General features: G+C 33.9%; 2 protein-coding genes across 2 annotated transcripts in view; both read right to left on the bottom strand.

Annotated features, from left to right (window-relative positions):
* LOC140061579 (acyl carrier protein-like) overlaps window positions 1-11,225 on the bottom strand; it is a 28,419-nt gene extending 17,194 nt beyond the window's left edge. Inside the window, exons 1-3 of the mRNA XM_072107903.1 lie at window positions 11,016-11,225; window positions 9,923-10,045; window positions 3,750-3,837 (exon numbers count right to left, since the gene is read on the bottom strand). Coding sequence (XP_071964004.1) covers window positions 3,750-3,837; window positions 9,923-10,045; window positions 11,016-11,183 — 379 coding nt within the window. The 5' untranslated portion in view covers window positions 11,184-11,225. The remainder of the gene's footprint in view (window positions 1-3,749; window positions 3,838-9,922; window positions 10,046-11,015) is intronic.
* Window positions 11,226-11,437: 212 nt separating this feature from the next.
* Window positions 11,438-15,444, bottom strand: LOC140047812 (glucose-induced degradation protein 4 homolog). Its single transcript, XM_072092848.1, has 5 exons — window positions 15,256-15,444; window positions 14,643-14,810; window positions 13,867-13,968; window positions 13,460-13,590; window positions 11,438-12,401 (listed from the first exon to the last, which is right to left on the bottom strand). The coding sequence occupies exons 1-5, from the start codon at window positions 15,409-15,411 to the stop codon at window positions 12,338-12,340; spliced, it is 621 nt and encodes a 206-aa protein (XP_071948949.1). The 5' UTR covers window positions 15,412-15,444; the 3' UTR covers window positions 11,438-12,337.
* Window positions 15,445-15,994: the final 550 nt, after the last annotated feature.

Raw genomic sequence — 15,994 nt, 5'->3', positions numbered from 1 at the left:
ACCTAATAGCCTGAAACTATGCAGTTACCATCTAATAAAATAATTTACAACTCCCTGGCAGTGGTACTACCACACATATTGGCCAAATTGGCACCAAAACATACAACTATCTCTATTGCACAGTGGCCTTCCTACCAGCAACTACTTTTTTAAAATTTAATACAACCAACACACAAGGGAATTTTGTTTTTTTTTAAATAAAGAACAACATACCAATTACCAGACAGTACATATTGGCAAAGAAAAAGATTATGGAACTCTGTTTTACAAGGGTAATGTACTAACTTTAATTTGATCAATCAACAAGCTAAGTAGATTATTTAAGTAAGTGCTTTTTGTAATCAACAAAGTATTATAAACATTTTTTTATTGCTATTTGCTGTATAAACAATACATGTCTAATATGCTGCTATAAATAATTAGTCTTAAATTGTTTAGCGATAACCAGTAAGTATTGCCCATAATAGTACAAAATAATCACACCACCTTATGTCACCTAAAAAATAAACTCTTAATATTACTCAGCTTTCTGGGTCTTAGAATGTTCAGAATTTTCCGAAATAGTGGCCAATTACCCACAATATACAGTTTGATAAATACTTAAGCTCCAAAAATCTTTACGGAAAGATCAGATTAAGATTAGATTAGATGAGATTAAATCAATTTATGTATGATGCAGAAATATATTAACCTTTAACTATAATCTCCTTGGTTTATAAGCTCAGCAAAAGACAATGCCTACCATTGGACCCAGTCTGGCTCCCTACATAATGCAAGGCCGTGCTCAGCTCCTCCCTTCATAATCCTTTATAAGGACCCCCTCAGATCTTACAACTTGTACGAAGTTATGTGACCTGTCATTAAGAATTATAATAATCTCCTGTGTATTAAATAAAATAACTGTAAGTAGTACACAAGTCAAGGCTATTGAGAAACTTTACACTTGGCATTGTGATTCCATATTTTATTACTTACAAGTATATATTTTGGCACAAATGGCTTGCCATAGTTTACTATTAGCTGTGTACTGGATTAACTGTGTTCTCTTAGTTTACTACAAACTGAGGGAATAACGTCGGATGAAACTCTTCAAGTACAACCTTAAAAATGTCCTTAAGTACAATAATGATTTTTAAGATAGGCATTTCCCCATCTAGTATTAAAATGAGATGTCCTAATAATAATATTAGGTATCTCCTCAGTGATAGTACTTCTATTTTTATGTGTTTTCCCGAAGGACAATAGAATCGTAAACATTTCCCCATAAATTACAAATTTAGAACAATTAAAATATTAAAGAACACCGACAATTTCAACAATTGCTACTTGAAAATGCGTGGCTTTGGTAAGTGGTTCCCAAAGAGTCGTATTACCATTTAAATACATTGAGACAGGTGTTAACAGAGAGAGACAGCCTAGAGCCCAGATGGAGGCAGATGATAATCAGTAGGCCCAAAAGCCATGGAAAGAAACTAGTAATATGAGCACATTTAAAAAAAAGTTATTTTCTTGACATTGGAAGCATGAAATTAGTTTAAATCAAGGATAATTGTGCTGGGAAGAGATTGAAAGGTTACATGTACTCCTGTACAACAGGTGACCCAGCCAATGTTTTCCCACCAGACACCCATGATCCCATCTATCATCCTTTTATTTTCACTCAATTCTTTTTTTGTCACCAAGCACAATGTTACCCCAACCCATGTTTTTTTACCAAAGAAATGTAACCATCTTAGAAAGCCCAATTGCTTATGCACATAACATTTTGCTCATTTTACCTATTGGGTGTGGTTTTAATATTTTTTTTTTAAATGGAAATGACTTTTACTGTTTACAAGATCATAACAGTGTCACTAATAGCCAAACTATTGGCTATGCTCTGACTAACACAGCACTTAATGATCAGGTCTGAAAAGTTCAACAAGCTATCTGAATCATATAATTTGTGTCCAAATACTATCTGTTGAATTGCGTGATTCATATTATATGTGGCCAATGACTTTATGTTAATTGGATATCATAAAAAGATCTGATGCTAGGAATCGTACAATCAGATTATAACAACTTTGGTGCAGAATGGCTGGATTGAGTTACTAAGCTCTAACTAAGCAGACAACTCTCTATGATGATGAGAATTCTAGGAAAAATTAGCCTTAATTGAATAATTCTGCAGATGTTATAGGCTAGGGAATCTACAGTAGCCCAATGGTCCAGATTGCAAACAGAGGCATGTGGAGTGTGATGCAAAGTGTGCATTGGTGGTGAAGACACAATTAAGTGGATGACGGATACTGAAACGCTCATCTGGTCAACAGCGGTTAAGGCAGGGACGCGGTTTACCGTACCTAAAGGGCCAACAACACCAGCAAGAGTTCGAGGCTGACTAGCTCCTAGTTCTGGTAGTGGAACAAGTCTTCTCAGATAGGGATTATAAACCGTAGTGTGTACACAGTGATGTGTCCACTTTAAAGAACCCAGTTCATTATTCAAGAAGAGTGGGACGTTACCCCAGTGAACTGGTTCACAAAATAGCCTCCGTATCAGGGGGATTACCACCTATCTGATAGGAAAGTAATTAATTTACTATTGGTAATCCTTGGCCACATTACCAAAAGATAAAACAAAATAAAAAAATAAAATATTTCAAAGCATTAAATCCACATATTGGTAATATTGCACATGGTTCAACAGCTTAACATCTCATCCAGAGGACTGTGTACAATTACGTAATGATTCAGCAATCAGAAAATGATGCAAACAACCTGCATGGCTCGACGTACATTGCCTACTAAATACATGGTAATCAAACATGAACCATGCGAAACATGAAATAGTGTAGACTCAATCCAATTGGTCATTCGCAACATCAATATCCACATGCTGTATCCGCTTGCACTCGTACGTGTCTCCTCTTTAATCTTCGTTGCTGCTTTTACTGTCATCATCTGCAAGATTCACTCTATATTCTGACACACTTTCCTGTGTTATCTAACCTCATAAGCTGACTCACAATTTGATTGGAGCCACGGAACGGACACTGTCGCAGAACGCAGAACTTTTTTCTGTTTGCTTGTCATGAACTGCTCATCTTTCAACGCACTGATTTTGTAATCAAAATATTGGGATATTTATTTTATGAAGCATAGTAGTAATGCTATTAAACACAATTTTCAATAATTTCTGAACGTCCATAGATAACAAGATACATTACTTATTGGAGCCAGGGCTCTTAATACATGTCAGTGATATTGTCATATATTTTTTTTGTCGCAATACGAAACATAATATTTTTACTTTACTTACAAATCAACTTAGAGAGCAAGATAGCTTAATGGTAAGAGATATCGTACACTAGCATTGTAGCTTGCAAGAAGAATGGAATCTAGATATTGTGTGTGCTGATGGGATATAAAACCGTTGGTACATTGCTAATGTACACGATAAAGAAATTGTTACAAAAAAAAAGTAGGGGGATAGTCTTCTGGTTTGCTGATTGTGGTCATGTACACTGTACCCTTTGGGAGAACAGTATTGTATTGTACTAGACTGAAGAGGTAATCCAGTTTAAAGAATAAATTAAATTTACTTACAACAGATGGTCACACAAATTATGTTCACCTACATTCAATAATCTTGTATTTAATCCACAATGATTTATCTATGCTGGATATAGCTGCAGAAATCTACCTGGAAAGAAAGCTGCATAAAACGCACAATTGTTGGATTGAATAAATTAAATGTATCCTTACCAAATTCATCCTCCATGGCCATTATTATTTCAACTTGATCCAGACTATCTAGACCCAAATCATTCAAGAAGTGACTATCCAATTGTATCTATCAAAACAACAAATAATTAAGGAATTACCATAAAATAACAGGTGTCAATGCAAAGATCTTTTTTTTCAAAGCTTATTCCTACACAATACAACAGCAAGTAACTCAACATTTACAGGATGGATAAACTTGTTCTGCTTACAACTATAGATAAAGATATTGCTTGCAATGCAGTATTTATATAATCTACACTATGAGAATTAAATATTTAATTTTTTTAATATATTAAATATTATACAAAACATATTTTTTATTGACAGATACAGTACATCAGATGTGGATAAGATTAATCAAGTAAAAAAATATTATTCCAAGAATGTTCTTATCTTTATTCCAGTATTGATTGAGTAAATAAAAAGAGAAAGTAAAACAGGTTTAGTAAAAAGGAAAGACTTTAAGGGACTGATCTATCATGTTCAATGGGTGTGTCTGTTCAACAGATTGCCTTTTTTGGTACTACTATTTAACTTTTAATGATGGCTGTAGTAAACCCCAATTAGCCAGCGCAAGCCCTTTATTCTTGAAAAAAAAATCTAGTCAAGTTCTTTGAATCACTAGCGCTCAATCTGGAGAACACTGCATCCAGTTTCAAATTTAAATATATGGTCATTAACAATAATATGATTAATTATGCATTCAAATTGAAGATGGAAGAAAATCTGCTATCAACACGACAGAAAACAAAATTTATTTTGTATAAATAAGGCCCTGTTCAGACCCATGGCGTTAGACCGTTTTAGCGTACAACGTTACTAGCAAGGTCACGTTACAAACCGCAGAGAAAAAAACGAGGTGTTCAGACCCATAGCGTACGATTATCGTTACAACGGAAGTACGTCATTCAGGTTGTTTCTAGTTGCATATTCATGTGCTCTTACCCACGTGTTTTCATCATTATTTCCACTGTGTATAGGCCTAGATCTCAGCCCTACAATTATGACAAAATTTGCCGTAAATAAAACAACATACCTCAGCATTTATTTAAGAAAAATATAGTAAAGCCAAATTTCTGTTTCTATTGTTTTTATTTTGTATTAAAAAACATTTTCCCCAGGTTCTTGTGTTACGAAAATAAAGCAGGCCTCCTAATGATGAAGAAATTGATTGTGATTAGTCTATCCAGTCCAGTCAAAGATATATATTCTTTGTTCCAGTAGGTTTTAAATAACCCTTAACTTGCTAAATAAAAGGGACACAGCTCCCCTTGTTTGTTTACTGATTTTTTTTAGGAGTTAGGGGGTTTTCAGCATTAAACTTGTCCAGTCTAGTCTGCCTTGTATATGAATGAGTGACTTGATGTCCCACGCTAGTTTTTAGCTTGAATGAAATGCGTGAATGACTCTAGGCCTAGCTAGGCCTAAAAGCGGATGGGATCGTAGTCCCTATGTTTAAATACAAGGTGCATGTATTTATGTCATTTGTTAGAAAATATAATGGTAATCAGTTGATAGTAGTTTGTAGCCTTTGTAACAGTTGTATTTGTAGTGTAGTTAGGCCTTATTTATTCTGGCCTTTTTGTTATTGAAATCCATCTCACACATTGACGATACAAGATGTCAGCCTAGGTCAAACCTTGTATCGCGTCATAACAGGAAACGTTCTGATTGGATACAACGTTGACTTACAGTAGCGTCGTACGCTAAAACGGTACTATCAACCGTTTTCCACTACAACGCTACAACCGTTGTACGACGCGTTGTACGCTAATCCCCAACTGTTCAGACACACATTCTTTTAGCGTCGTACGCTAAAACGGTCTAACGCCATGGGTCTGAACAGGGCCTAAAATTCTACTAACTGTCAAATTTAAAGTTATAGATTCTATTGGGAATTCTTTACTTCAGAAGACATGCCACACATTTTCCATCTGTCAATGTTACAAGGCTACTGTAGTAGTTTAGTACACAGAAAACATTTTTTTTCACAAGCTCCGAATACGCTTATTTTCTTTCTAAATATTATGCACAGTATGGAATTGATAAAATATAGCATAAGCCATGATTTGATATGATTAATGTACGCCGGATGCGCACATAAACTTTATTCAGCAGTAATATTTTAGTGTGTATTTATTAAATGATGTGAGGAACATTAAGGTCATGCCATTCAAATATTAATGTGTTTTTTATGATTTTTTTCAACTCCTTTAGGACAATATTCTGTCATGTGTTTATTGACAACAGAATACCTGAATTATAAAGGTCACAGCATAATCCAAATGTGAATTTTATGGATATTTCTTCATACTCACTCAGAGGACACATAAATACTAAAATTCTACAATACCAACAATACCAACATACAGATACTGCTACAGTGTAGATAGAACATAACTAGCCATTTGCCTACGTACAGCATCTTATCAATTTTACAATATAAAATAAGCTGATCAACAGAAATCCGTTCTGCACACCAGTCCCCATCCAGAAATGTATATTGACAGAATTGTTTTCTATTAATGATTTTTTGATTATTAAACCATTTATTTTGCTCTGGCTCAGGGCACTACTACTACCCAGCTAGTCAACAGTTCAAGGCTATTCTCAACCACAAAACTCCTGGTATAATTATCAGGTAACAAACATTGTACAATTTCAAAATATGCAAAATTATAAAATCAGAGGGCCTGTTTCTGCTGCAACTGCTCAAAATACGGTATAAAATACGGTATTTTTTATACCGTATTTTTTAGTACCCCGTTTCTGCTAACAATACTTCTTGGGTGGTCGTGTTAAATTTCATCTTTTTTACCCAAATTGCCATTCATTTATTTGATCGATAAGGCCAAATAAAAAAAAATACTTGTTAAGCGTCACACCCTCATAAATTTTCAGGGGCGGGGGGACGGTTTTTTTTTTTTTTTTTTAACTTTTTATGGAGGTATAATTTTGCGCGATGGACGTTTTGGCCCACTTTTTTTTAGGACGAAACGTCAAACTTTTAAAATGCGAAACAGAACAAAATTGACTATGTATGAAATATTATTGCCGATGACAAAATTGAGTTTTGTATTGTTTATATCCAGACGTAATTAAAACATTAAATTTAATTGCCACCGAGCGAAATTGTAGGCCCTAGGCTAATCCGTCCAAGCTGCCACCCCCGCCTCACTCATCGGTCATGGTCCGCCGTCTCTCGCTCGACTCATCTATCCAGGAAATTCCCTATCGCGAGAAGCATGATGTTGGTCTCAATAATACTAAATAGTGGGCTGATTTTGAAAACAGCTTACGGCATTTCTTAAGTGAATTTTTATTCAACGTATTCATTCTTCTTTGATGAATCCTTTGCCAATTGCTGTGTAAATCAGTATTTAAAGTTGTGATGCGAAAAGTGTGTGTAATTATTCCACAGGTAAACCAGGCATAAGAAAACGCATCGCCGGGCCCATCGCCCAACAGGACCTCGTGGTGTGCCGATCTCGAGCGCGAGATCATCGTAAACAAAATTGGTAGAGTCCATTATGTATGGGGTGTTTCCTATTTACGAACCTATAAAAAACGCGCTTCGACCACTGTGTAGGCAAAATATTTATTTCGTTAAATCCCTAAATTGATAATCGTGTATTCTGTAATCACGTGACTGATGATGTAATCCTCAGCGACGTACTAAATGCACGTGATTTAATGTGTTGGGGAAAAAGCTTGCTGTTTACCACATTACATGATTCGCGGTGCTATTCGCGTTTCCTTGACGTAAATCGGCGGCGTGTAAATGAAACAAATTGTTTTCACCAAATTGCCGTTGTTGTCGACATAGAGCGATCGGTGGCTAGCTAGAGTGGCTAAGCTAAGAAGTACGTATTTTTCAAAAATTACACCAGCCTAGCAAACATTTGCTAGTTTTGAAATTTTCAACTAGCAATTATGAAGAATCTACTAGCAAAATGCTAGTTTGGTAGCGTGAATTTTGAGCCCTGCTCTGGAGCTGGGCCGGGCCGCTGAACTTTCCGTTGTATATGGGTAAAAAAAAAAAATAAAATAAAAAGAGAGGCGGCTGGATAATCAGGAGCGGGCGGTGACGCTTAACAAGTATGTTTTTTTATTTGGCCTAATTAAAGGAAGTTTTACGTCTCACTTTCAACAGCCTAGCCCTAGTGATAGAGATGTTGTGAGAGCACAGAAAACATCGTAATGGGGACAATTAATTCGTTCCCTCCCCGAGTTATTGTATTTTGCAATGTTGTACTGCTTTCGCAGGCTCTTCAGCTTTGAGTTTACTTGCTTTGGAGACAAGTCTATTCCATACTCCTGCTTTATTTTTTTAGAAATGTCTTTATACAGTAAATGTGGTTGTCCCTTTTATTACCTTTTAGTTGGCCAGACATTTTAGCTTCCCCACACAAATTTATTTAGTAAAACTGTGACGTCTTCGCTCCACATTTTCGCCGAATATATATATACACGTCACGTGTGTAAAACAGCTGACAGAGACAGAAAATCAAAACACGAATGTTGACCTTTTGTCATGTAAAAAAAAAATACGGTATTTTTTATTGGCAGCAGAAACGGGTACAAAAAATACGGTATAAATTTGTAAATACCGTATTTTATCCACAAATTTTGTGGGAAAAATACGGTATACAAAATACGGTATATTTTTTATGAGCGCAGTTTCTGCTGCCAAAAATATACCGTATATATACGGTATTCAAAAAATACCGTATAATATACGGTATTTAGTTGGCAGCAGAAACAGGGCCAAAGATAGATCAATTAAATAATTTATAGAATGGCTGCACAGAACCAAACTGTTTCACTTAGAGCTACTAGTCTACACAGTCGTTGATTAATAGCTGTAAGCAGTAGGATCTGAAATGAATTTGTTTTTTTATATTAAATGGTGCCTATACTGAAGAAAAGTGGTAAACTTGTTGTTTGACTATCTTATTCTTAATTCAAAATACACCATTTTTTTTATTAGGAGGAAATTTGATGTAAACTGCAGAAATATTTTTTTGGTATGTAATTACTGAAACCATAAAATGCTTCTATAGGGCTTTATATTCCTAAAGAGAAAAGACTAAAACTTGCAAAGTTGGGAAATTGAGACATCACCAGGTCTACAGTATGACATTGACATACAGTTATAATAATCAAAGAAATAGCTATTTTAGATATTACAGGATTTTACAGAAATTACCATTTTTAGAGCAAGTCTGGCATTTATTCAAATTGATATATTTGGTTTGGATTAGTTAGCATGGTATTCAAGCATAGAGCCTAAACTTATTCAGTCCTACAACAATTCACACCAACTGATCAAAAACAAATAATGAAAAAAAGAAATCAAAGGCCTTGTAAGCTGTCCCTAGATAAACTTGTAGTCCCAAAGACTAGAATGCAGTCGCTATAGGATATACATCTAATAGGTTCCAGATGAAACATATTTAAAAACAGCCCTTCCATTGAATTAGATGTAATCATAGTCTGTTGGTAATGCTTTACATTGAGTAACAGAATGTTCCCCTTATCTTAACCTCTGTCTACACTATCAAACTAGTTTGACAAAAATGTGCGATGTGCCCAAATGTGGTAGTGATATGCCCAAATATGGTACTGATATGACGACATCATCGTGTCCATATATGGGCACATCACATTTTTTTGTCCCATAAAGTTTGATAGCTAGAGCTTTATATCTGTTCTTGTATTTTATTCTATAACAAATTATATTTAATGTAATTGTTTTCTAATCGTCGTAAATGTACTGTGAATGAGTTCTGAGATGGTTTCAGTAATGCATGACTCCACATAGTTGTTATTACACTTGATTGCAATTTATGTATACAGTATGCTAAGTAATTTTTACACAAACAGGAGTGAACTATACAGTATCGTATTATAACACTTATTTCAGTATAATGTTAATGATTTGTTGTTTCACAAAAACCTTAAATTAAAGTGTTTATTCTCTTCATTTCTAAAATATACAACAATATTGACCATGTCAAATTGCGTGTAAAAAACATTTTAAAAAAAGAACAAATTAAATATCGCACATAAATGTATAAAAATCAAGGCAGCATTAAAAATTAAAAAAATATATTCCAGGTTAATAGTTTTCAACGAGCGCTTAAACTTACCTTTTCTGGATTCACTTTGTCGTAAAGTTTCAACACGTACAGGACTCTATCTCGAATTTGTTCAAATGTCATATCTGGCAAACCAGAGTATTGCCTGACCTGAGAAATCCATGACTGTTGGAACTGAAGACAACAAAACAATATTTAAATTATTACATGTTTTTAAATTATAAAATGTTTTTAAACTATTACTAATTCGTATTAAATGTTTTTAAATTATTAAATGTAGTTTAAATACTGACTGTAATAATGCAATGTACACACTAATATTTAAACACTGCTAGTGCTATATAGGTACAGGGAATAATTTCGCCAGTGTAGCATAGCAAAAAGCTATACAAAACAACCTTTTTGTTAGAGATTTTTAAATTTGTGTAGCAAAAAATACAATACAAAACTATGTTTCTCGACTAAAAAATCAGTTTTATTAGCAATATTGCTAAACAAAATTTAAAAATTAAATTTTCCCCTGAGGTAAACAGATGAAAAGTTTAATGCAAAAAATATAAGACAATAATAGTATTTTTTAATGAAATACAAGATGCTATGGAGCCGCAGCCGTACTATATATAGAGATTCAGACAAATTAATATCATGGAAAATTAGAAAACTTTAAATTTCATCCACAATTGAGCATGTCGATGATAGTCTTTCCGTTCATAACTAGCGACTGACATGATAAAACACAATGAAGCAGACCTCGGCAAGGCCTGTCTAAATTACATCCACAAACAAAATGAGTAGCCTAGCTAGGCAGTCATCAGACAAAAATATAACTTTAAACTTTTAATTTAACTTTTAAATTTAATTAAGTACTGCTGCACAAATTACAATTTGAACAAAATGAATAAAAAAAAATTCCAATAAATCCTAGCCTAGTTACTTACTGCCTATAATGTTATATTATAATCTGGAAAATAAGCAACTTTTTAGGCACGCAACACAAAACCTAGCCTAGGCCAACAACACGTTGGAATTTTTATCTCGACCCTCGATGGCTGACCTGTACATACTACACACAGTCGGCCAAGGAAGGACATGCCTGCTGGTCTGAAATTTAATTCAATGTCGAACAGGGCCTAGAATTACGTACCTTGTTTGACCATAGTTGATTTGATATATGTCTCCTATTTTGACAAGATAATGTTTGTGTACTTTGAATACTATTTAATGCAGAACTAACTCCATATACAGCTGGTCTAATGGTTAAATTTTTGCAAAACGTTTGCATAAATCGTGTGTATTTCATCATCGTAGCCATCTTTACCGAACGATTTCTGGCAGTCAAATACGACCAATCGCGTGTCGCGACGAAAAGGCATCGTAAAAATTTCGCCGGTAAATTACTCACATGGCTTACAGAGGGCGCTATAAACAATTTTATTACTATCCAATTAAAAGAAACTATTGTATAATTGATCTCTATTTTAATGTTAATATTTAAATTAATAATAATATAATAATAATTGTTTGATCGGATTTTTGAAAAGTATTTTATTTAATCATTTCCTTTGTTTATTAACCAGTGAAAGTACAATTTACTAAATTCCCATTTAAAGTGTAACCCAAAAATATACAATGTTAATATTTTTTATGGTAAATACTGTATTTAAAATATGTTTTAAATTATAAATGATAAAGTATAGTATTACAGTACTAAACTACTTTAATGTATCCCAAATTCACCAATATTTATTTTATAAGTACCTGTTTCAATTCACAACAAAAAAATTCACTATTATAATTTTATACTAAAAGACCTATGACAGAGATATTGCATATTATTATTTCATTTTCTTATTTAATTTTATAAAAAAAAAATTGTCTTCAATAACAGCACGCATTTAAAAACTTACACTCCTATTAACTAATTATTCAATGTAGTTAAAGTTAGTGCAATTTTTACGAGCAAATTAACATTTCCAATATGTATGTAATTTCAAGTAAGTAGTTTGACCTAAAACTTAATTTGTTGCCGGTGACTTGGTAGAAATTTCACCCTAAATTTACTCCTATCATATGCATAATTACCAAGGTTTCAACCCAGGTGGAAAAAACATCTAATTTTTAAAGTAAACACAGATTTTCCGAAAAGGAAGTCTTGCAAAGTGTTTTTCTTATCCAATTAATTGAAAACAATTGTAGAAAAAGTAGATTTTTTTATTATAACTTTTTAGACAATTTATTTAGGTCATTTCAGTCATTTTAGACCACACTTACGATTTAATTTAAATACTTTTAAACAACATTTTGGAAGTATAAAATATTTATAAAATAATTGTTTATTGCATTTCCTTCGCCGGTGGGTTTTAAATTGTCAGGCCAATTCTCTCAAGAGTCTTCCTCTCGGCTGGCAATATGCCTACATTCTCTATTTCGGCAGTTTTTTATTTTTCTCCAATCTTCGTACTTCCTTCATCGGAAAACGTAAATTGGCATGCTGTGATCTGGTACGTGTTCTAAATTCAACGACTGAAACCTGGCAAAACAAAATGAAATGACGGAATCAAATCAAAGAAAATGATAAATTAATGTTATAAAAACAAGTGGAGCTGTAGCTTGGTGGTTAACATGCTTGTCCTCCAATCCCTAGGTTTAATGGCTAGAATAAGTTCGTATTGATCATAACAGTAGAATCCTCCTTTGGGAAACCCCCATTAAGGGGACACTTTCTGGTTAAAGGAGCGAGGGGAAATATATTACTATGCCCAACCCTATTAAAAGGACACCTTTTGGTTTAAAGGAACAAGGGGAAATATATTTGTTATTACTATGGCCAATCCCTATTAAGGGGACACCTTTTGGTTTAAAGGAACAAGGGGAAATATATTTGTTATTACTATGGCCAATCCCTATTAAAGGGACACCTTTTGGTTTAAAGGAACAAGGGGAAATATATTTGTTATTACTATGGCCAATCCCTATTAAAGGGATACCTTTTGGTTTAAAGGAACAAGGGGAAATATATTTGTTATTACTATGGCCAATCCCTATTAAAGGGACACCTTTTGGTTTAAAGGAACAAGGGGAAATATATTTGTTATTACTATGGCCAATCCCTATTAAGGGGACACCTTTTGGTTTAAAGGAACAAGGGGAAATATATTTGTTATTACTATGGCCAATCCCTATTAAGGGGACACCTTTTGGTTTAAAGGAACAAGGGGAAATATATTTGTTATTACTATGGCCAATCCCTATTAAAGGGACACCTTTTGGTTTAAAGGATTAAGGGGAAATATATTTGTTATTACTATGGCCAATCCCTATTAAAGGGATACCTTTTGGTTTAAAGGAACAAGGGGAAATATATTTGTTATTACTATGGCCAACCCCTATTAAGGGGACATTTTCTGGTTTAAAGGAACCGGGGAAAATTTTATGTTTTAATACTATGGCCAACCCCTATATTTAGGGGAAACATTGGGGGTCCAGAAGATGTCACCTTAATCATTTTTTGTATAAAAATCATACATTTTAAAATGTTGAAGTAAATTGAAGTCGAAAGAAAAGAAATTGTTTAACCTAAAAACATACCATTCTGAGCTTTTGTGATAATAGTATCCGTCGATGGCGCCCTTTGACTTCTGGTAACAGATATAATAAAAACCAGCAAAAGATGCTCCATTGATGTCACGAATCCTGTGATCTGGCACCAAGAAATGCTCCTTACGAAGAACAAAGTAGGATTTGTTTTTTTTATTCTTATTGAAATTATGTTGTATTAAAAATACAGTAGAACCCTTCATTGGCGACACCCTTCATTGGCGACACCCTTATTATGTGAAACAGATAAGAGGAAATATGTATTTTAACACTACAGCTAACCTGTGAGGCCAAATTGCAGACATTCTTATAATCACTAAATATTTCACATGAATAAGACTTTTAAGAGGGTTCGTTTTAGTATTCTAAGCCTCGTCAAGATTTGTTGTAGTACATACCTTCCATCTCATGTAGATAAAATCATCATTTTCAAGTTGATCATATTTAAATGAATCCGAATTAAAGATGGTTGCAAACTTGAAAAATGATGGAAACTGACCCTAATAAAAAAAATTAAACTATTAATAATTGAATAATTATTACTGCTAATTTATATTGTCAATTTTCATAAATTATTATTATTATTTATTGCCAAAAACCAGTTACAAACATACAAAGACACAGAAACTAAGGGAGTAGGCAGGAACCTAAAAGTGATCCTAATCACTATAACAAGAGTTCAGGTTCCAGACTCCCAAAGTAACAACTATGATATATAATAAACTATATTATACAAATTAATAAAAATAAATAAAGGATTCAAGAAAAAATACAAATAGACGAATCAACAGTGTCAATATAAAACAAAAGGATAAAATACTTATAGTCGATTCAACAAAGTCAATATAATACATGTGATTTAGGTGAATTTAGAAATGTTTGAAAACTGTCTAAAATTAAAGACATTTTCATCATTTCCGGTAACTCTTCCCATAACCTAGGGAATATGTTAATAGCGGAATGATGAAGACAATTGGTTCGAGCATAGTGATGAATGAACTTGAGTGTATCAAGGTGACGGCCATTAATAACTACAAATTGACGAACACTACTACAATCAACCGTTCCAATAAGTGATTTACAAACAAAGGATAACAGAAGATAATTTCTTCGACTAGATAGTACAGGTATTATAATTGAATTATGATATTTTTATTCAATTCCCGATACACACCCAATGTTTTTTATCAACGTCTTCATCAGCATCCCACTTGCGTGTCAGGAACGGATGTTTGTCACTTATGATCTCTCCATCAAAGAAGGTAGTAAGTGTGGGATATTCCTCCGTCAGTCCTTTGATTCGAAGGTACCCACAAAGGTAACAGTTTTGTTCATCTACATGCTGTAGAAAACAAAATTAGATAACTGATTCCTGATGGGCTTACACATAGTATACACATATTTCACAGTAATTACATTATATATTTATAAAATTTAAATCTAACTTGTTCGACCAGCATGTGGTTTGCATAGCGGTATATAATATAGTGATGTAGTTTAGGAGGATGTGATACGATGAGGTTTGTGGGTTTTTTATTCTCGGATAAAAATAGATTGCCCCTGTACTGTAGCTACTTTGGCCTATAATTTATATCTTACTTAAAGACTATTTCAAACAACTATAACAAAAAGAACAAAATATGTAGGCCTAGAAATTCTCACAAGTAATGGATGCAGGCCTGATGGATGGGCACCACACCAGTGCAAAAGGGCTGGACCCACCAGGAACCCACACACAAAACATTGACACACTCTCTCTTGTTGGCCTAGCTAGCAAGAAGACGAACCTGAAGTTCAACTTCAACTGTATAGCAACTGCCTTTGCTTTTTTGTTGGCCTTTAAATTTGGAACCGCTGTATAAAACAGACTTAGCAACACCAGGTTGTTGACAGTTAATTGGCGGAGGTGGGTCCAACTTTAGTCCAGGCATATCTTTTGACATGAAATTGTCTTCCTTCAATCTGCTCTTGTTGAATGGTTGTTAAAATGTTCTAATTATTTACTACATAACGTCTGTATTTACTACAACTAAATGGCGTATGCTTATTGGCTAAACAAATACAAGGCTTGGAATTCTAACCAATTAAAACATGTTTCAGTAAAGTTTATGTAGGCGTCGACACAGCCGTTCCTCAATAAAGTGCGGCGGCATAGTTGCCATTTCTGGCATTATTATGCTTTTTGGCATTATTTAGAGGCCCACGGCATCTGGCATAATGCCGCGGCATTATTTAGCCGTTTTTAGCATAATCTGGCATAATTTTGTGTTTTTTGAACAACCAAAAAAATGATATACCACAGAACAAAAATAAAATATTTTGTTTAATCTTGCAATTTAATACATATCACCTTACACAATATCATATCGTACAAAACAGATCTGTTCGGGTTTTCCGTACAATAGTTCTTCCATCCTTTTGCTTCGGATAGGAAGGCTGCTCGAAAACTACCGTGTGTGCGATATAGGCAGCACAACAAATCCGAAGAGGCTAGCTATTGGCCAATTATGTTGCTCTATTTCAGAG

The sequence above is a fragment of the Antedon mediterranea genome, chromosome 1 (genome assembly GCF_964355755.1).
Source record: "Antedon mediterranea chromosome 1, ecAntMedi1.1, whole genome shotgun sequence".
Taxonomy (NCBI): Eukaryota; Metazoa; Echinodermata; class Crinoidea; order Comatulida; family Antedonidae; genus Antedon; species Antedon mediterranea.
Note: the sequence above shows the minus strand (reverse complement) of the source record. Positions and strands in the feature narration are given on the sequence as shown.